Raw genomic sequence first — 21521 nt, 5'->3', positions numbered from 1 at the left:
TTAAGACATTAAGACATGTTATGCCCATTAAGATATTGATTCCCACTTCTCAGGTTCTGTGGCCTCAGTCCTTTGCCTCCCCTCTCTACGATGTTCATCATTCTACCCTAAGTTTTAAATCAAAATCAAATAATTCTGGTTTAACAACCCTTCAGCTACTCAAGTGAGGCTGGGAGAAATGCCGTAATTACACTGAACAAGAATTCCCCCCTTTCCTTAGTCCTCCTGCCCCGCTCCACTGACCCCATTATACCTACTTTTATGGACATTGTACAGTCCTAGTACAGTTGTAAAGTTGCTCTTTTCCATTTCACCTTCTTTTCATCAGCAGATCTGTTCCATGTTAAAAAAAAAACACCTGTTATTTCTTGACTATCAGCGTTGCTGATAAATGCAATCACCATGTACTATACAAAGGGGGGGGGGGAAATCCTGAAGCATTAAAACAGTTTTGAATACACTTACTAATTTCAGGATTCTTAGCCACTCACTGTATGCATTTACACCACATCACTGCAGAAGAGTGCACCTTCTAAATAAAATATCCCAGGCATTTATTCCTTTCGCTATCCATTTCTTCAGTTTCTAACTCATAATGTTTCATGGCAACAAAGTATCGGATAAAACTTTCACCTAAGGCTTCCTTAATGCATTGATCTTTCTCGAGTGCCACAAGAGCATCTTCTAGCTTCAGAGGGACTGATGAATGTTTGAGATCAGCAGTGTGATTTTCATCTTGGAGCATATCATCATACCTAAGTTCTCTCTTCACTCCATCTAGACCCGCAGCAATAGTAGCAGCAAGTACCAGGTAGGGGTTAGCTGTAGCAGAACTTAATTTATTCTCTATTTGAGTGCCTTTTCCACCATGACATTTGACATTAAAGGCACAGCTGTTGTCATTATATCCCCATTTTGCATTTACAGTCTCTTTTGATTCTTTACTGTATTTAGAATAAGGCTTGCGGCAGCTGGTGGTAGGAGCCATCAAACAGCTAATAGCTGCTGTGTGTGCCAAGAGACCCGATATCCAATATTTTCCAATATCTGAGAGCTCCTCAACTCCATAACCAGCAGAAAACAAATTCTTCTGGCCATTGACATCCCACAGGCTATGTGACAGAGCCCCTGAATTGTAGAATCCCGACTCTGAGAAAAAGCTAGCAATGTAGTTATATTTCTTAGCCACCTCTTTAATGCCTGTTCTAAATGTGAAGGCACTGTCAGCAGCATCTATGCCAAACTCTGGATGAAATGTAATCTCCATTTGCCCAGGCCCAGTGGAAGAAGAAAAGCTTTCAATGTTGGCACCAGCATAATACATTCCTTCAATGAGCTCCTGAATGAAAGTCTGGTCATGGTTATTTAGTATCGTGGCTGCAGGAAAGGATATTGTCTTTGAATTTACAATCTCAGTAATGCCATAAATACAAAATTCATATGTGAAGGCAGAGTGCAGAGAAAAACCATTGTCCTGAAGCTGGTGCAGCTGTTTCTTGGCAATGTGCCTCGGTGAGGTCATTAGTGGATTGCCCAGGATGGTGAAAGAATCACATATCACTCTTGCAGTCTGCTCAGTCCAAGGGAGTATTCGAAACGTTGATAAGTCAGGGTTCAGGATTATGTCACAATTAAAATTGCTTGCATTTATGTAATCTAGTTCATTATCTTTAGGGTTCAGGGTCAGCTCAAGGTAACTTCTGGGCATGGCAACACCGTTAATTGCTTTTTCCTGAATACAGAGCAAAATGACAGATTATGAAATGAGAAAACATCTCAACAGTATTTTTATGTATGTAAAATTCAGTTTCTCAGTAAGAATAATAGTATATTTCCTAAAAGAACATTTATATGCAGTGATCACTAACTAAAGCAGTGGGCAAAAGCCAGTTACAGTGTCATTATGAAGCATAACAACTTTTTACAGGATTGGTATGAAAACTCTGGCATCAAGTATCCCAATGAACATTTTGAAACTTTCCATAAAAAACTAAAACAAAAATGTTCAACACTTACCTTGTATGGTCTTTCTACAATTATAGACATCACCAATTAGGTGCAAATTTTGCAAGTCAAACATCTATCTATAGCTACTCCACTAAGCTTCCATATCCTCTGAGCATTTCCTTTTACATACTTCCTTCTACATTTGAACAGAGAATTTCAGCTTATGCAAATTACATGTAGATAGGAACTCAAGGAAGCATCATCTGCAAACAAGCACCTTTTCAACTTTTCTTAAATTCAAACCACTAGCTGATGAAAACTGCCATTCTGCCAAATTCTGTCAAGTGAAATTTGGCTCATGTTCACACCTAACCTGTATTTTTCTAAGATAAAGGATTACCATCTGAGTGAGGAGGCAGAACAAGCCTAGAAAGGGGCAAGCTCAGAGGTGTAAAAAACAAAATTTTGCCAGTCCAGATAGAAAATTGTTGAAATACTTCAAACAGCATATGGTGGCTTCTCTTAAAAAAATAAAGAAATAAAATCTGCCTTAAGTAGGTGGCAGTCCAGTGGTAGCAATTTTCCCATAACCAAAAGTATGAAGCATGGTGAATACTGCTTCAGTATGTCTAAACTGTCCATTTCAAGCTAAAATGTTGTTGAAGGTGATTACCCTGTCCTATCTTTCCACCCTACCCCAAAAAAGTTAAAAAAGAAAATGGGCAATTACTCTCAGTCACTATGTGTATACGTGTGTACTCATACACATTTTTTAGCATTCAGACATTTAGGCTGTCATGCAAATGTCCAAGTTGTTCAGATGTTAACAAGCTGATCTAGACATTTGCTGCTTGCCATAGCAAGCGATTTTCATTCAGTCATTTTCTTTCTTTTAGTGTTTACTTCTTTCTTTTTACAATTTACTGATGTTCTGTAAAACAAAACCTTTGTAATGCATTGAGCCTGAAAAGATAATTCTGAGAGAAGAGATTATTATAAGTTCACAGAACTGAACTCTAAGGCTAGAATTACTAGCCTTATTTAATTAGATTACTGTCTAGAGGAACAGAGGAATAGATCATTGCAGTGATGAAAAAAAGCACAGAAAAACACATACAAGTGCATCTATAAACAGAAAACTTACATGAAAAAAGCGAGAAGGAATATTCTTTGATCTTGACACACCGTGGAGGTCTATTGATTCAAATCTGACAAACTGTACGTTGTCCCTGGCCATCTGCTGCTTAATAAATTCAATATGAGAGAAGAGGTGAAGGAGAGATGGACTTCCGAGGCCGTTTACATCAGGCTCTCTGCTGGATGCTAAAAGTGAAGAGGAATGATCATGTCAAATGGAATAACGAATGGTGGAATACAGGCTGCTCTCCTAAAAGGTTCAGTAGTGGGAAACTCCAACATGCACACAAAAAAAGATACGGATCATAAAATATTTTTGTGATAAATACACAATTTATTGTGTAAATAGAGGATCTGTATAAAACCTCTGTTTTTTTGAGAACTGTCTATAGCTTAAATGTTTTTTGATGTTGATAAGAAAACACAGGGGAATCACATGATAAAACCAGGAATTTCTGAAGGGTACCTAAGTTGTTTTGTTCGGTATTTTAGGAGCACAGATAGCAGCTGGATATCTATTTCCCACTGAAAGCTGATAGTATTCAGATGCTATATTTCTTCGATGCCTTTGAAAAGTGCATGGATACAGAAATATGATAAATAGTGTGATCGTCTTTAACTAAACCTTTCTCCAGACCTCCTGTAGAGGTCTGTAGTCTTCACCACAGGCAGCAGACTTTCAGGACAAGTTTATGCACTTCCTGTTACAGGTTTTTTTCTTAAGTTTATTAGAGTACCTGTAGAACTGTATAAACTTCTTGATACAAAAGCAGTAGCATCTATGTATAACTTCTGTAACAGAGCAGAGAAGTAGTAACTTATCAATTTCTCAGCCTGCCTTTGGGTAATTATTTTTATTATTCGAGTTGAACTGCAGAAGATGACTTTTTGCAGACCTTTCAGATCCAGAGTGGACAACCAGCAACAGCAAGCATTCATCACTACCCTTCCAGTGGAAGTTAAAAGCTTTATGCTAAGGCACTATGAAGGCTTGTGGGAGTATTCCCAATCTCTCCAGCAGCAAACTACCCAGACTGGAGTGTATCTCCTTTAGCTGTAGCCAGAAGGCAAAAACACATCTTTTTGACCTCTCCTAAGTCTGATCATTCCATGAGAAGGCACCAAATCCATCCAGACTTCCTGAAACCTTTGGCAGTTACTGGCGCATCCTCCAGCTTCAGATGGGAAGGAATCAACAAGGATACTTTAGGTCAGTTAAGTAAGAAAAGGTTAAGTAAAATCAGTGGTCCCAAAGGAATAACAGGTGAAAGCGCAAACCAAAACTTTAAGTTTTGTAGACAAGAGTCTACAAGAACATAGAGTAAAAATCAAAAGGTTAGAAATAATAGACTAATTGATTTAAATACACAGTCTAAAATTCCTACATTCTTATAAATCAGGATTGTGTTCATGAGTATAAGTATTTCTCTAGTTCTCTGGGCCTCTAGAAACAATGGCATCTTTATTTTAATTTCAGAAAATCTACTGATGGAAATGTATGTGGATTTCACAAGATGCTCAGATTCTGGTTCAGAATGTCCTTTTTAAAATTAAATATAAATCCAAACTGGCTGTCTCTCTTAAAGCAGAATGGTACATACAAATCCTTAAATAGCTGTATCAAATCAATCGTACATGGAAAAACACTTTATGTTTGTTTTTCTATGGTTCTATCTGCATTTCCCATTTAAATTACCCATTTAAGTTGAGAAACAATTAGCATTATTCATGTTTCTTTTGTAACTAGTACAATATTTCAAAAAGTATAAAATTCTCGTCACATATTTAAAAAGATTAATAACAAAAAACTAAAAATATTACCAAAAAAAAAACCCTACAATTTATATTAATGGTATTTCTAAGAGAAGAAATTCTTAGATTCATTAATACTGAAATAGTTCAGATTGCTGAGGGAAGCTGACATCAAGCAGCAGATATCAAACAACAGGAAAGTGCCATGATGGAAGAAAATGCACGTCCCAGATCAATCCATCATTATCTGCTTGTGCAAAAAGATATTTCCTCATGCTCCTTTATTAAATCACACCCAAACTAAAGCAAATAATATCTCAGATCTGTAAAAGGTGACTGGGTGAAACTGATGAAACAAAAAGAATGTGCTACATGTTGCCAGGGGACTTGACAATGACAGGAACAGACTGACATAATGAATGTATTAATCTTGGAAACTCTTCACTGAGGAACAGGATGTAATATAAAGCAATTACAACAGACACCAGACAGTAGACTACAGGTACAAACCATACGCCAGAGAAAGAGACATATTTCCATCAGTTCTCCTTCAGTTTCTTCCTCCCACTCTGTGTTCAGCTGTGCCAGGTATGGTCCCTCCTGAAATGACCTTGCTGCAGCCATGTAGCTGCTGCACATCCTCCTGCCCTCTGAGGTGGGTTCTGGTCATGCCTGAATCCACACAACATCAGAGTGCATGTCCCTGAGCTTGCTGTGGCACCTGTTATGGTCTCAGAGAGGCAGGGAAATAAAACCCCTTGCAAGTGTAGGAACTGCTGTACCAGTCAAGGCTGTGTTTCATCACTGTCGGGCTGTGTTTGGTACCAGCTATTAACAGAAAAGGCAATGTGTTCTTTGCAAAATTATCTGTCTAAAGAGAATCAGTGTTCCAGTTCCTCACTAAAAAAAGGTGGTCCTGTGCTTAGAAGAACAAGAAGAGTTATTACAGAATCACAGAATCACTGAGGCTGGGAAAGACCTCTGAGATGGTGAAGCCCACCTGTGACCTAACACCACTGCATCGGCTAGACCATGGCAGTCAGTGCCACATCCAGTCTGTCCTTAAACACCTCCAGGGATGGTGACTCCACCACTTCCCTGGGTAGTCTATTCCAATGCCTGATCACCCTTTCTGTGAGGAAGTGCTTCCTAATATCCAACCTAAACCTCCCCTGGCACAGCTTCAGGCCATGCCCTCTCATCCTGTCACAAGGGAGAAGAGCCTGACACCCACCTGACTACAGATTTCCTTCAGGGAGTTGTAGAGAGCGATAAGGTCTCCTCTGAGTCTCTTCTTCTCCAGGCTAAACAACCCCAGCTCCCTCAGCCTCTCCTCATAAGACTTTCCCTCCAGTCCCTTGGTCTGGCCTTGTTGCTCTCCTCTGGGCCTGCTCCAGCACCTCAATGTCCTTCTTGAAGTGAGCGGCCCAATACTGGACACAGGACTCATGGTGAAGCCTGACCAGAGCTGAGTACAGGGGGAGAATAACAGCCCAAGATTGGCTGGCCACACTATTGCTGATACAAGCCAGGATGCCATTGGCCTTCCGGGGCACCTGGGCACACTGCTGGCTCATGTTCAACCAGTTGGCAACCAGTACTCCCAGGTCCCTCTCTGCCGGGCTGCTCTCCAGCCACTCTTCCTCCAGTCTGTAGTGCTGCGTGGGGTTATTGTGGCCAAAGTGTAGGGCCCTGCACTTGGTCTGCTTGAACTTCGTACCACTGGCCTCAGCCCATCAACCCAGCCTGTCCAGATCAATTGGAGTCATCTGCAAATTTACTAAGGGAAGACTCAATCCCTTCATCCTCTTAATTTCTTCTTCATACTTAGAAATCTAACACAGGGTGCTGTAAAGTGCTATGTGAATATTAGCCCTGTTTATAAAACAAATGTGTTGATGATATCCACTGACAATATGTCCTTCAGGGTAATCCCACATCTATACTCTCTAAACCCTACGGAAATTCCTGTCAGTACTAATTTAAATATGTCTGCCCATCTTTACAGGATTCTGCTTTGTGTATTTATGAGCTGTTATGTTACTGTTCTCATGTTTGTCTTCAAACATTAACAGTCTCTATTTCTCAAACCTCACATCAAAGCTTTTCCTGTGCTAGACATCATTCTTGTTGCTAGTATTTAAAGTTTCTCTTTTCTGTTTTCCTCTAGTTTTTAATATGGTAAATAGAAATGAGTGCTGGGTTACATTTGAAGAGTACTATTGATATGAAGAATGATCAGAAGCATTTACAGTTGAAAACTCTGTGTCTTTATTACTCAAAAATAGTTTCATCAAAAATGTTTACTGATAGATTAGTAAAGTTTTTTATTTGTTCTCTAAGTCTATCAAAATTTGCTTCCTACCACTTATTTTTGCTCCCCTACAAGATCTACAGGAGGGCAATAAGTACGTAAACATACCAGAAACTTATCAAAGCACAGGAGACAGTAATATTTCCCTGATCTGTTTGATATTGATACTTTAAATGGGGTTTTTTATGTCTGTTTCTTTGTCTCCTGATGGTCTGCTTTTTTTTTTTTTTTTTTTTTTTTAATCCTAATGATAAGCAGGCTTTTTTACTGATCTGACCACAGAAAAGCTTAGAACTTTTTCATGAGTTTATAGATAATTTAAAGACCAATGAACAGCTTCGGTCATCCATGAATTGTTCTTTCCAAACTACATAACAGTATGACACAGCTTCCAGGAGACCTACATCATCAAGAGTCAAATACAAAGTGAGATTTTGGTTCTCAGTAGATAAAAGATAAAATAAATATCACCCATTTTTTCTGTCTTCCAGGGTGTCTTATAAAAGTGGCACTTTTGTATTAAATGAGAAAATTATCACAGTTTTATTGAAAGGTTAGAATATATTCCACTTAGGCAAGAGGATTTGAAAGAGGATTTCAAGAGGATTTGAAAACAAAATGTGCAGGTGGATGAACAAAAAATTAATGTCAGTAATACCCATTGGAAGTACCTAACTAATAATCCTAAATAGGATGGATATAGAGTTGTACATCTTTCTTCACGTTCAAACAGAAAATTTGATTTTAAGTAAGAAATCACTGAGCAAAATCCCATGAACTGAGGGATGAACTATAGTAAACTAGATAGCCCTTTCTGGTCTAAAAATGTTTCACCTAATTAAAAACAATCAAGAACAAGTGAGAGCACCAAGTTACGTAGGAAGCAAGGTTAGTTAGGGAAGAGATGATTTTGTGCAGTCCTGCAGGTAAGGACTACACTGTTCATGAAAATGGTGTAGAAGGAGACGTAGCTGGCAGAAAGCTCAAGCAGAGAATGCATTTCACTTACTCGGGGTTTAAAGTAATTGTTCTGGCAACCTTTCACTATTACCAGCAGAAGGCAAACATTTCCACTGGGTGGGAAGAATTACTGTCTTAATACACCTCCTACTGTCATAGAGTCACAGAATGACTGGCCTACTACAGGTGCCAGAGTCAGATGAGTTGGATCTCACCTGAAAGAGAACAAAATTGATCAGAAAGAAAGGAAGGATTGCTGTCTGAGCATTTTTGGTTTGTAGAGATTGAGGGCAAAAATGGGAAATGATACAGAGCCAGAGAGCAGGAAGATTTCAGCCATTGGTATGTAAAATAAAGGACTTGGGCATTTTTGTTTGCTTTAAAGGAAAAGAGCTGCTCTTAGAATTTGTGAGGGAAAAAAATTTAGCAAGCTCGGTTCAGAGGGAAAAAGGAAAGAAAGAAACAGAAAATATGACAGTTTGTTCAACAGAAAGAAAAGGTAATCAGAAGGTTTAGAAAGGAGCTGAGCTTCAACACTGCTCTGTTCAAGTTGAGCTCCAAAAAGAGAAATATTACAAAGTTTCTTGAAGTGAAGTTAAGGCATGAGGAAGTGTCCTGGTTTGGGCCAGGATAAAGGTGATTTTCTGTCTTGTACTTTTGCTTTCAGCTAAGTCTCCTGTAAGTAGTTGCACTTGCTGAAATTAACAGCAAGTTTCTCAGACAGTGTGTGTTTCTAGGACTGATAACACTTGATGTTTATAGTTACTGCTAGAGACTGGTATGCAGAGCCAAGGACACTGCTCAGCTCTGAAGAAAACATAAAGAGGTCCCACCTGCATCCCTCCTTTGGGGAGGAACGGACAAGATAGATGCCAGAATTGACCAAACAGAGTATTCCATCCCATATACGTCATCCTCAGTATAAATTTGAGGGATCACGAGGGCCAAGCCAGATTTCCTGCTTCCAGCTTCCGGCTGCCTGCCCTTCCTGCCCTTCCTGCTTCCCTTCCTTCACCCCGGCATCCTGGAAGGATCCCGTCCGTTTGTCTGCCTGTGGTCCTGATCCGTGCCAGCCCATATCTGTGTGTTCCTGCCTCCAGTTCCCGACTGCTGCCGACTCCAGGAGTCCAGCCTGGACTTTCCCAGAGCTGCCCTGCAGCCTCGGTGGTGACGTGAGAGCTATTGGGGGAAAGGGGGGAGGAATGTGGTATCCATTTTCTTGTATATTTGTATATATTTATTAATTTTTCCTATTTATCATTACTGTTTCATTAAAGTTGTGTAGTTTAGTTTCCAACCCATAAGTCTCTCTCCCTTATTCTCTCTCCTTTCTTATCCGGGAGGAGAGAGAGATTAATAGAGAGCGTCTGTTACTCGGTTTAATTGCCGGGCCAGTGTTAAACCGTGACAGATTTATTGGCGCCCAACGTGGGGCCCGAGCTAATTGGCTCGAGTCCAGTTCAAATTTTGACTAATTTGCCTGAATAGTTTCAATTCCAACTCCAGTCGAAGAATGGCTTTGTTGAGTGGGAATCAGACCTTTTCCTTTGGAAATTTCACAGGGTTGGAGATTAAACCAATCATGCCTTACCTTTGGTATTTAGGGTATGCAATCTGTTTATTTGCAGCTGGAATTGCTGTTAATATGTGGTTTTTCTTTCGTAAGAGCTGCTTTAGAACCATCGTTGCAATATGGTCCTCAATATTGATGTATATCATGGTGCATGGTACAGTGGTGTTTCATACAAGGATTAAGAACTTTGTTAGTAATTACATTTTCAGCCCTCTTTTGAGGAAATATACCTCTCTTGGGCTGAGTTCAGTGGATTCTTGTCAAAATGGCATTATGCTTGTTATAGTTTTGAGCCTCCTGATTCTTGCAGCCATTGTTGTTCAGGTGTCTGTGAATATTTTCATGTGCTATCATATGTTGGTGAGGAATAAGACAACTACAACTAGGGGAACGAGCACACCTCATAAAGAGAGCACCCCCACTCCTGCCGCTTCTCGCCCCCCCTCACACAAGGGCACAACTCAGATAAGGCCGGCCAGCATCGCCAGTGTTTCTGCTACAGCTGCAGCTGCTGTCTCTACCCCCACAGACACTGCTGCTGCTCAGAAAACGAGCCCTGCTGCGGCTACTGCTGCAGATACCACAGCTTCTCCCCCTCAGCCCACACAGTTACTGGTTGACCCTGTAACTAGGAGAAAAGGAAAACAATGGAAATCAGAAATGAGCCTTAACCCTTCCAAGTCTGAACAAGACGACCAGGTGATAGAGGAAATAGAGGATACTGCCTCTCCTCGTAGAGCAGCTAGAAGAGACTCTAAAGCAGAGTCAGCTGAGGACTCAGACTCAGAATCTGTTCAGTCCTATTCCATGAGAGACTTGCGTACTCTGAGAAAAGACTACAGCCGATTTCCAGGTGAACCACTTCTCTCTTGGTTACTCCGATGCTGGACGGACGGGGCTGCTACCATAACATTAACTCAGAGGGAAGCCAGACAGTTGGGATCCCTGGCCAGAGAGGCAGGTATTGATCGGGCATTTGGGGAAAAGGCTGGAACCACCAGCCTATGGAAGCGACTCTTGGCAGCTGTAAGGGAGAGATATCCCTATAAAGAGGAAATAGACTGCCCACAGGTCAAAGCACCCACGCTTGGTAAAGCTCTCAAGTATCTGGAGGAATTGGCTGTACGAGACGTGATCTATAATGCTGATGGCATTGAAGATCCTTATCACGTACCGTGCCCTAGACCTATGCTGCAAAGGTTTGTGCATGCTGCACCACTACCTTTTAACCACACACTATCAGTAATGCTATGGGTTCCTGCAGATGTGGATGCAACTGTGGGTGATGTGATTAAAACAGTACGAGAGTGTGAAGATGCTGTCACAGCTCCTCGTCGGGCTTGGGTCTCAGCTATAAAGAGACAATCTGAGAAACTGCATTCACCCCTTTCCCCTCAGACAGACGGAGGACCCCGCATTGCAGCCATTAAGAAGAGACGCCCTCCTATGAGACAGAATCGAGAGAAACAGAATTCAGTAAGAGGAATCTTATGGTCACTCCTGAGTGAGCATGGAGAGGACATGAAAAAGTGGGATCAGAAACCTACTGCTGTCCTAGAGGAGCAAGTACGTAAGTTGCTGACGAAGGCAAAAGGAGGTCCTTCTAAAAAGATGGCTGCTCAAGTCTCCAGTGTGGAGTTACCCAATTCAAATACGCTGGTGACTCAAGATCCCTCTACATCAGGTGTGAGCACTGGGGATGCAAACTCCAGTAACGCACATACTGACAATGTTGTATGTGCTCAAGCTTAGAGGTGCCCTGCCTCCAGCCAGGTGGAGGAGAGGGACAACCGAATTTATTGGATTGTGTGGATTCGATGGCCTGGCACATTAGAGCCACAAAAGTATAAAGCCTTGGTGGACACTGGTGCACAGTGCACACTAATGCCATCGAATCAAAAAGGGACAGAATCTGTCACTATTTCTGGAGTGACAGGGGGATCCAAAGAACTGACTATTGTGAAGGCTGATGTGAGCCTCACTGGAATAAAATGGCATAAGCACCCGATAGTGACTGGTCCAGATGCTCCGTGCATCCTTGGCATAGACTACCTCATGGGAGGTGATTTCGAGGACCCGAAAGGGTACCGGTGGTCCTTTGGTACTGCAGCTATTAAGACTGAGAATGGAGAATGGCTGCATGCTTTGTTTGGCCTTTCAGACAAATCCTTTGTAGTGGGTTTGCTGAGAACTATAAACCAGCGGGTGCCGAATGCTATTTCAGTAGTGCATCGAAGACAATATCGTGTCAACAGAGATGCTGTGATCCCCATTCACAAGCTGATCCGGCAACTAGAGAGCCAAGGAGTGATCAGCAAGACTCACTCACCCTTCAACAGTCCTGTATGGCCAGTGAGAAAGCCTAATGGAGAGTGGAGGCTGACAGTGGACTACCGTGCCCTGAATGAGGTTACTCCACCACTAAGTGCTGCTGTGCCAGACATGCTAGAACTTCAGTATGAGCTGGAGTCAAAGGCAGCCAGGTGGTATGCTACTATTGACATTGCTAATGCATTTTTTGCTATCCCTATAGCACCAGAATGCAGGGCACAGTTTGCTTTCACCTGGAGAGGTATCCAGTACACTTGGAATCGACTGCCCCAGGGGTGGAAACACAGTCCTACCATCTGCCATGGACTGATCCATGATACCTTGGAAAAGGGTGGAGCTCCAGAACATCTACAGTACATCGATGACATCATTGTGTGGGGTGACACAGCAAAGGAAGTCTACGAAAAGGGTAAGAAGATAATTGAAATCCTTCTAGAGGCTGGTTTTGCTATCAAAAGAAGCAAGGTCAAGGGACCTGCACAAGAGATACAGTTTCTGGGAGTTAAGTGGCAAGATGGACGTCGCCACATCCCAATGGATGTGATTAACAAAATAACAGCTATGGCCCCACCAACTACCAAAAAAGAAACTCAGTCCTTTTTAGGAACTGTTGGTTTCTGGAGGATGCATATTCCTCTTTATAATCAGATCGTGAAACCTCTCTACGAGGTTACTCGGAAGAAGAAAGACTTTAAGTGGGGCTCAGAACAACAAGCTGCTTTTGAGAGTATTAAACAGGAGATTGTGCAGGCAATGGCCCTTGGACCAATTCGAACAGGGCCAGACATCAAAAATGTTCTTTACACCGGAGATGGAGGTGATGGTCCTACATGGAGCCTCTGGCAGAAAGCTCCAGGAGAGACTCGAGGCCGACCTCTTGGATTTTGGGGTCGAAACTACAAAGGCTCCGAAGCCAACTACACAGCCACTGAAAAAGAGATACTGGCCGCATACGAAGGAGTTAGAGCTGCTTCAGAAGTGATTGGTACTGAAGCACAGCTCCTCCTGGTGCCACGATTACCTGTACTGGGTTTTATGTACACAGGTAGAGAATCTTCCCATCATGCTACCGATGCTACCTGGAGTAAATGGATTGCTTTACTCTCACAGAGAGCTAGGATAGGAAGACTTGATCGTCCAGGAATTGTAGAAGCAATAACACATTGGCCAGAAGGAAAACACTTTGGAATGCCACCAGAAAAAGTGGTAAAACGGGCTGAAGAAGCCCCACCATACGACCAATTACCAGAGGATGAAAAACAATATGCTCTTTTCACTGATGGATCCTGTCGTCTGGTAGGAGGCCATCGAAGGTGGAAAGCTGCTGTATGGAATCCTACACGACTAGTTGCAAAAACAGATGAAGGAGATGGTGAATCAAGTCAATTTGCAGAGGTAAAAGCCATCCAATTGGCTTTGGACATTGCTGAACAAGAAAAGTGGCCGAAACTTTATCTCTATACTGATTCATGGATGGTAGCAAATGCCTTATGGGGTTGGTTAAAGCAGTGGAAACAAAACAACTGGCAACGTAGAGATAAACCTATCTGGGCTGCTGAACTGTGGAAAGACATTGCTGCTAGGTTAGAGAAACTTGATGTAAAAGTGCGTCATGTAGATGCCCACGTACCTTCATATCGAGCTACTGAGGAACATCAAAACAACCAACGAGCAGATGAAGCTGCTCAAGTGTTCCAAATAGACCTGGACTGGGACCATAAAGGTGAACTGTTTTTAGCCAAATGGGCCCATAATGCTTCAGGTCATCAAGGCAGGGATGGAACATATCGATGGGCTCGTGACCGAGGGGTGGATTTATCTTTGGACGCTATTGCGCAGGTTATCCACGATTGTGACATATGTGCTGCAATTAAGCAAGCTAAAAGGTTGAAACCTCTGTGGTATGAAGGGAGGTGGTCAAAATATAGGTATGGGGAGGCCTGGCAAGTCGATTACATCACACTGCCTCAAACCCGCCAGGGTAAGCGCTATGTGCTTACAATGGTGGAGGCAAGTACAGGATGGCTGGAAACATATCCTGTGCCTCATGCCACAGCCCGAAACACTATTCTGGGCCTAGAGAAACAAGTCTTGTGGAGACATGGTACACCAGAAAGAATTGAGTCAGATAATGGAACTCATTTCAAAAATAGTCTTATAAATAACTGGGCTAAAGAACATGGTATTGAGTGGATATACCATATCCCCTATCATGCACCAGCCTCAGGTAAAATTGAAAGGTACAATGGACTGTTAAAAACTACCTTAAAGGCACTGGGTGGTGGAACTTTCAAAAACTGGGACAAACACTTGGCAAAAGCTACCTGGTTAGTTAATACCAGGGGTTCCATCAATCGAGCTGGTCCTGCTCAGTCAGATCTTCTACACACAGTAGATGGGGACAAAGTGCCTGTGGTGCATGAAAAGAACCTGCTAGGGAAAACAGTTTGGGTTTATCCTGCCTCGGGCAAAGGCAAACCCATTCGTGGGGTTGCTTTCGCTCAAGGGCCTGGACACACTTGGTGGGTGATGATGAAAGATGGAGAAGTACAATGTGTACCACAAGGGAATCTAACACTAGGTGAGAATTCCTAATTTCTGCTTGTTTAGCTTAATCAGTAATGCATGGACTCTTTGGGAGTCATGAACTTGTATCCCACCTTAATTACTGTTATGTGAGTTGTTGCACAAACTAACAGTGTTCTATGAGTGTTTTTCAGGATGATTTTGTGATGGTGAAATCAGAACTAGATCCATCGGCTGGCACCCAGTAACTTCCTTGAAGTTAACATCTGCAAACTACAACTTGTGGACCATGAACATGAACTGTGAAAATTGCTCCTTCTTTTGAGAATCTGCTACAATAGATGAGCATCAGCAATCATAGACTCATTACTTAGTGAATTTTAGCACAGAGAGGTAGTAATAATTTGTGTATAGATATGTTTAGGGATAAGAGATAGTAATGATTGGAGCATGACGCAAATGGTATGGAATAAGGGGTGGAATGTCCTGGTTTGGGCCAGGATAAAGGTGATTTTCTGTCTTGTACTTTTGCTTTCAGCTAAGTCTCCTGTAAGTAGTTGCACTTGCTGAAATTAACAGCAAGTTTCTCAGACAGTGTGTGTTTCTAGGACTGATAACACTTGATGTTTATAGTTACTGCTAGAGACTGGTATGCAGAGCCAAGGACACTGCTCAGCTCTGAAGAAAACATAAAGAGGTCCCACCTGCATCCCTCCTTTGGGGAGGAACGGACAAGATAGATGCCAGAATTGACCAAACAGAGTATTCCATCCCATATACGTCATCCTCAGTATAAATTTGAGGGATCACGAGGGCCAAGCCAGATTTCCTGCTTCCAGCTTCCGGCTGCCTGCCCTTCCTGCCCTTCCTGCTTCCCTTCCTTCACCCCGGCATCCTGGAAGGATCCCGTCCGTTTGTCTGCCTGTGGTCCTGATCCGTGCCAGCCCATATCTGTGTGTTCCTGCCTCCAGTTCCCGACTGCTGCCGACTCCAGGAGTCCAGCCTGGACTTTCCCAGAGCTGCCCTGCAGCCTCGGTGGTGACGTGAGAGCTATTGGGGGAAAGGGGGGAGGAATGTGGTATCCATTTTCTTGTATATTTGTATATATTTATTAATTTTTCCTATTTATCATTACTGTTTCATTAAAGTTGTGTAGTTTAGTTTCCAACCCATAAGTCTCTCTCCCTTATTCTCTCTCCTTTCTTATCCGGGAGGAGAGAGAGATTAATAGAGAGCGTCTGTTACTCGGTTTAACTGCCGGGCCAGTGTTAAACCGTGACAGGAAGGAATAGTATGGCTTTGTTTTTTTACTGTAGGAGAGATATGAGAACAGCACAAGTATGTAAAATACAAAGCAAAGAAGGGTAGAAAGTGAAAAAGACCTAAGTAATCCCCAAAGACATAGTTATTTAACAGGAATGGCTGCAGAAACAGTGAATGTGAATTACCTTGAGCACAAACCTACCCCTGTTAAGACTGACCACACTGACTGAGCAGAATCAGTGGGGACAGACTTGCCTCTTTCAGGTGAGCACAGAGGACACTGAAACCACAAAGGGAATTCAGCTTCTCTTAAAAGTGTGTGGGCAAACTTTTTCATTTCAATAAAGAAAAAAATCCTGACTATTTCTTTTATTAAAATCTTCTTTTTCATAGTTCTGTCCCTAAATACCAGGTATTGTCCTATGTAGCAACCTTATCACAAAAAATAAGAACTTTGAATAAGCTAAGAATTACAAAATGAGTTTATTTATTTAATGAAAAAGGGAATTGCTTGTTGGACTGGTGAACTCCAGTCATAAGTGTGAGATAACCTGTTAGTAGCTTTTCTTTAAAATGGCGACTTAGCAAAGGAACTTAGTTTTGGGGTTCAGCATCTGCATACTATTTCGTGTGATTCTTAGAGTATTAAAGACTTCTGTGAACTTGAAATTTCAACATTCACTAGGCAGCTACTGATACCTGCAGCATAGCTAAGTCATTTTCTTTCTTCAGAAATATCCTTCTCACTCCTACAGTTCCTGATCCAATAGTGGTCATATTTATCTGGGCTCACTTTATGTATGCTCAAGAAGATGAACCCTGTTGAGAAGACCTTCTCCTGGAGCTGCTCAGGTTTCAGAGGGCCCAGCTCTGAAGTTTGCGTTCAAGAAGATTTGGAAAAAAAAAAACTTTTTGTCCCCAGTTACAGACCAAGATGTACAAAGGGAATTTGAAGCTTCAGGTGACAGCCTGATTCCAGTATCTTGCCCACCTACAGTCACCTAAATGTGCTGCTGTCCCATAAGATCCAGGAGAGAGATGTCTCTCAAGCCTGTGAGGTGGCATCCAGCTCGGCAGGCTTCTCTGGCCATACACAGTGCAGGTGGCTTCTGAAGCCACATGAGGTCCCTGACTCTGTCAGTCCCCTGTGACAAAAGGGATGGTGTATCATCATCCGTGGGTACTTCACATTGCTTGAATAAAGCTATTTTCTTTGGCTTTCTCTATGACTACCATAGTATAAATACTAAAATTAACTAGCACTCAGAGCAGCATGTAATAAGATCTTCAGAGAGGTCAGTATACTTACAAATTACGCTATATTTATTATACATATAGCACATGCATGCATTCATGTGTGTGTATGTACATACCATGAAGTGCTAGAAAATATCATCTGAATTTTTACTCTTTTGGAAGCCTCTCTCTTGGTCTCTCAAGAATGCAGGTGCTGAACACACATTGTTAAGAAGCAGGCATTGCTATCATGTAGGGATACTCGTGCAAATAAAGCCTATAAATGAATATAGTACAGTCCATGTATTTGCCTTATTATCTACATGTGTTAGTTTCTATCTTTCCATGGTTATTAACTAAATTAAAAGAGCTTTAGCTTCACCTCCAGTTTCACTGACACTGTCCAAGTAATATTTTTTATATCTTGCATGTCTATTTCTTTTCTATTATTTTTTTCCCATGCCCACACACTTTTATAAAAAGAGCTGACAAGCAATGGACAAAATGCACATGCAGTAATATTTCCCCAATTTCTAATATGAATTTTGGAAAAAATATATGCATATATTATTCAAGAGATATGTTAACCATGGAACTAACATTCATGTATTTCAATCCTCTGGATTATACTGAATCACCAAAGCTCAGCTACAAGTCAGCCTTTCTACTGCTGACCTCTAGAGTTTGTCCCTGAACTGTGTTCTTTTAGAATAAGGTATATTGCTATTTTGGCCATGAGATCCAAATGTGCAGGGTGCTTAACAAAGAGACCAAATAAATACACTGGGCACTGTTTCTGTAGTAATCATGTATATGTCATCATAGCCATGCTCTCCTACTTTGTATTCTGTATTAAAGTAAAAAAGAGAGGAAAAGAACAATTTACTTCTTTATGTGTAATTTTTTCAATAGAATATTTGGAGAAATTTTGGGTCAAAATTTCTGATTTGAACAAAGTCAAATATTTGAAAGCTTGCAGAACACAAGAGCTTGTATTTCAGAATAACTCAAGTGTCAAGTTATGTTTAGATCCAAGACTTCTGCCCAGGAACTTTGATAACTAAAGAATTTAAGATTATATTTTAACTATACAATTAAATACTTAGGGTTTTCTCTTATTGAACTTAGTAAATTATCACTGAAAGCAATGCAATCCTATTTGTGCAAAGGCTTGTTAAAGACTAAACAATGTTATCTAAGCTTTCTTCTCTTTAACCTCTTCAGTTAGGTTATTGAAGGTATTAGATGGAAATTAAATTTCAAATACATACATTTCTAGTTAAGTAGGAATTATTTCTGTGCATTCTGTTTACTAGTGGAGTTTGTTTGGTCAAATTCAAATAGAATCCAAACCTTGTGAAATTCGAAATTTTTGAGTTTGGGCATGTTTTTGATGAGACAAATCAGTTTATCCCCACTTCCTTTCATATTTAGTTCTGTAGAACTAAATCTGTAATTCTCTTACAGTCATTTCTATTGCAGTGATACAGAGTAGGATTAACCCTAGGTAGCTTTAGGCAAATACCCTAAACCAATCATCATGGGACATCTTCACCAGTGAGTGGAAAGAGTTGCCCACCTCTACAGTTCAGTTTCTTCTCAACCCCTAATACCTTTTTGAAGACAAAGTGCATGTTTTTCTCTTCTGAGTACATAATAAACTTGGATTAGCCACTCCACTTTAAGTGGCTTAATATCAGCTGGAAATCCCCCTGTGGAAACTACAATTGATCTCATTAGTTCCCTGTGCCTTGCAAATGGTTTTATGACATTTTAAAATGTATTTACTGGTTTTAGAGAAACTGAGAAAATTGTAGTAATCTGAATTTGAAAATGCATTTTGCTAGCAATTCAAAAAACAGTGTAATCTAGAAGGGGAACAGCATCAAGTGTATGCTGAGAAATAATCCTCTAACCTCTTTATTCTAACAGACATGAATAGAGTGATTTGAACATAAAATATCTTTTCAAACGTTTATCTTTTTTATGCAGTGCCCAGAGTTAGGGCTATTAATGTTCATGGATATCTTGTTCAGAGTTGTTCAAATGGGATAAGACAATATGTCTACTGAGAAATCCTGCTGTAGCTAACATTTGATATATAAAATTGTCTGGTTTTGGAGTATGTATAGCAGTATTTCTACCCATCTAAATGGAGACTTTAAAAAGCAGAGTAACTTAATGTTGTTGTATGAATTTGCTACCATTACATTCTATTAAGTAGTTAAAGATAGGCAAGGGGGTTTTGTCAATGAAGAGGTAAGATTCATATTCTTGTATCAGCCAGCTGTGTCAGAGGGTAAGATAGCTATCCTGAAAAGATGATAATATGATCTGAGACTTTCTTATGCTCCTGGAAACTTATTGTTCTGATATCTATTCAGCTGGCAAATTGATGGTTATGTTCTTCCTGGAATATACACAAAACAATGAAATGCCCAAGCCCTTACATTATCATAGCTAATAGCAGCTTTCAGTTTGTTGATCCAACTAGTCCCAAAGTATAGCATTTACAGATTCAAAGAAACTACAGTATTAGTAGCAATTAATTGGCTCTATAAACACTTCCAAAACAGACTTATTGAACAGCATTAAGGTAAGTGGAAGTTCTCTGCCTCGTTTGCTTTTCTTCCCCTGAAGAAAAATGGTATTGGATGGTATTGGATGGTTTTGCATTCAAGTCTTCTCACAGGACAGATAATTGAAAACATCACCCCTAAATGGGAGTAATTTCCACCACTGGAAATATTAACAAAAGGAAATCAGAAGAATCCCAGAAATGTTAACAAAAAAGGAAATTTGAAGAAGCCCAGACACAATCAGAGCTTTGCGATGTTTATCAGATCTTCCAGAAATGTTGTCTGAGCTCAGTTTAAACGAGGAACAGTTTCAGTTTCAGTGAAAAATATATGACCATGTCTGCATGGCAGTTTTTAACAGGCAGCTGGGCTTCATAAATGCCTTACTTTAAAAAAAAAAACAAAAAAAAAAAAAACCAAACCTCCAAACACCAGTATATACATGTAGAGTACAACTTCTGATTCATCCTGATAACACAGAAACTGCAGGACCCAGCTCTCATGCTCTAGCTCTGACTTAAGTTTGCAGCTTAACAACTGTACAAAACAACAGTAGTAATTTCTTTGACAGCAGGTGATGTTTAAAAATCCTTACCAGCGTTACCTGCAGAGTGGTCAAACTGGATCTCAGAAGATGTGCTTTCTGCATTTGTAGAAGTTGCTGGTAGTCTCAGGATAAGTTTATCCATGTCGTCTCCTGCTGGTTGATGCTGATCAGACCCAGCACAGCTGAGGACCAGGAGAGGTTTGCTCTGTTGCCCCATTCCTTCCTTGTGGAAGCTGTGGTACTTTCGATTCTCCTCTCCAAAATGAGGACTGAAAGTCGTAAAGGTTTGGCCTTGCTTGTCAGTTATTTTCTCATGGGGCTTCAAACTTTTTTGGGAAAAAGGGCCACTTGCCTTGCCACTGTGATTGGGCCCATAATCAGGCAAAGAACCTTCACTCAGCAGGTTTTTCAGCCCTTGGAGACTTTGTTTAGAAATGGGAGGTGTCCCTGTGAAGGACTCTGCAGTACTGATTCCATGCATGGTTACAGCACCACGCAGGGAGCCCAGCGTCCTCATGTGAAACGTGACATCCTTTTCCTCCATCTCCCCCTGTTCCCCTTGTTCATTCTCTGCCTTCTTGCTGACACCTCCCCTGCCTTCTGCTTTCATGCATCCAGCTTTCCCTGCTCTGCTTGCAGGTTGCACACCCACAGGCAGCTCCATTTTAGATGGTGTGTCTACTTCCTCCTGTATTTTTCCTGTGCTTCGTTTCCCAGTGTCAGCATTTTCCTGGATATCTTGTGTTTCTCCAGACATGTCTTTTTTCACATCGCTGCCAGTGTGGGGACTGTCACAGCTCTCTGTGTCCTTTTGTTCTGTAGGAAAGCTAGATGGGTTTTGAAGAGGCCCGTCAGGTGGTGGTTCTGGGCAACCAGTGGTTGCTTGAAGGGGACAAGAATCTGGGATTTTTGTGGTGTGTGACAGCTCCATCTTCTCATTTTCTAAAGGAGAAACGTACTTTGTAGGACCTTTGACTCCCTTTTTCTTTCTGAAACCACATATATTGTTGCCATCAACTTCATCACTGTCACTTTCAGATGTGTTCTGTAACCAGTAATAAAATATACAACCAAATAACATACATGAATGAAACAGAACACAGCAAGGGGATACTACCACCAGCTGCATTTGCCTTGTAGCCTTCCCATTACATCTTACTGATGGAGGTTGCTGTAGGCACTTACTGACCCTCAGATTCCACTATTTTGATTTTTAAAAACCTCACATAATTCTTTTTCATATGTTTTACTACAAAAATTGTGCAAATGACTTCATAATGTAGTTGTTAGGCAGACTTAGTAGACACTGTACACTATGAAGCATGTCAAATGTTGTCAAACATGTACTCTTTAAAT

The 21521-nt window shown here is 41.1% G+C and overlaps 1 protein-coding gene across 1 annotated transcript; it reads right to left on the bottom strand.

Annotated features, from left to right (window-relative positions):
• Nucleotides 1-249: 249 nt before the first annotated feature.
• LGSN (lengsin, lens protein with glutamine synthetase domain) lies at nucleotides 250-21294 on the bottom strand. Its single transcript, XM_071742492.1, has 3 exons — nucleotides 20214-21294; nucleotides 3092-3270; nucleotides 250-1732 (listed from the first exon to the last, which is right to left on the bottom strand). The coding sequence occupies exons 1-3, from the start codon at nucleotides 21292-21294 to the stop codon at nucleotides 533-535; spliced, it is 2460 nt and encodes an 819-aa protein (XP_071598593.1). The 3' UTR covers nucleotides 250-532.
• Between the last annotated feature and the right edge of the window lie 227 nt (nucleotides 21295-21521).

This window comes from Heliangelus exortis, chromosome 3, assembly GCF_036169615.1.
Source record: "Heliangelus exortis chromosome 3, bHelExo1.hap1, whole genome shotgun sequence".
NCBI classification, from domain to species: domain Eukaryota; kingdom Metazoa; phylum Chordata; class Aves; order Apodiformes; family Trochilidae; genus Heliangelus; species Heliangelus exortis.
Note: the sequence above shows the minus strand (reverse complement) of the source record. Positions and strands in the feature narration are given on the sequence as shown.

What these genes read in the sequence shown, in the direction of transcription:
- LGSN (XM_071742492.1), bottom strand. Translation starts at nt 21,294, where the DNA reads ATGCAGCTGGTGGTAGTATCCCCTTGCTGTGTTCTGTTTCATTCATGT. An exon ending in CCACTCTGCAGGTAACGCTG is followed by an intron (nt 3,271 to 20,213) that starts GTAAGGATTTTT and finishes CTTCACTTTTAG; the next exon opens with CATCCAGCAGAGAGCCTGAT. An exon ending in TTCCTTCTCGCTTTTTTCAT is followed by an intron (nt 1,733 to 3,091) that starts GTAAGTTTTCTG and finishes CTCTGTATTCAG; the next exon opens with GAAAAAGCAATTAACGGTGT.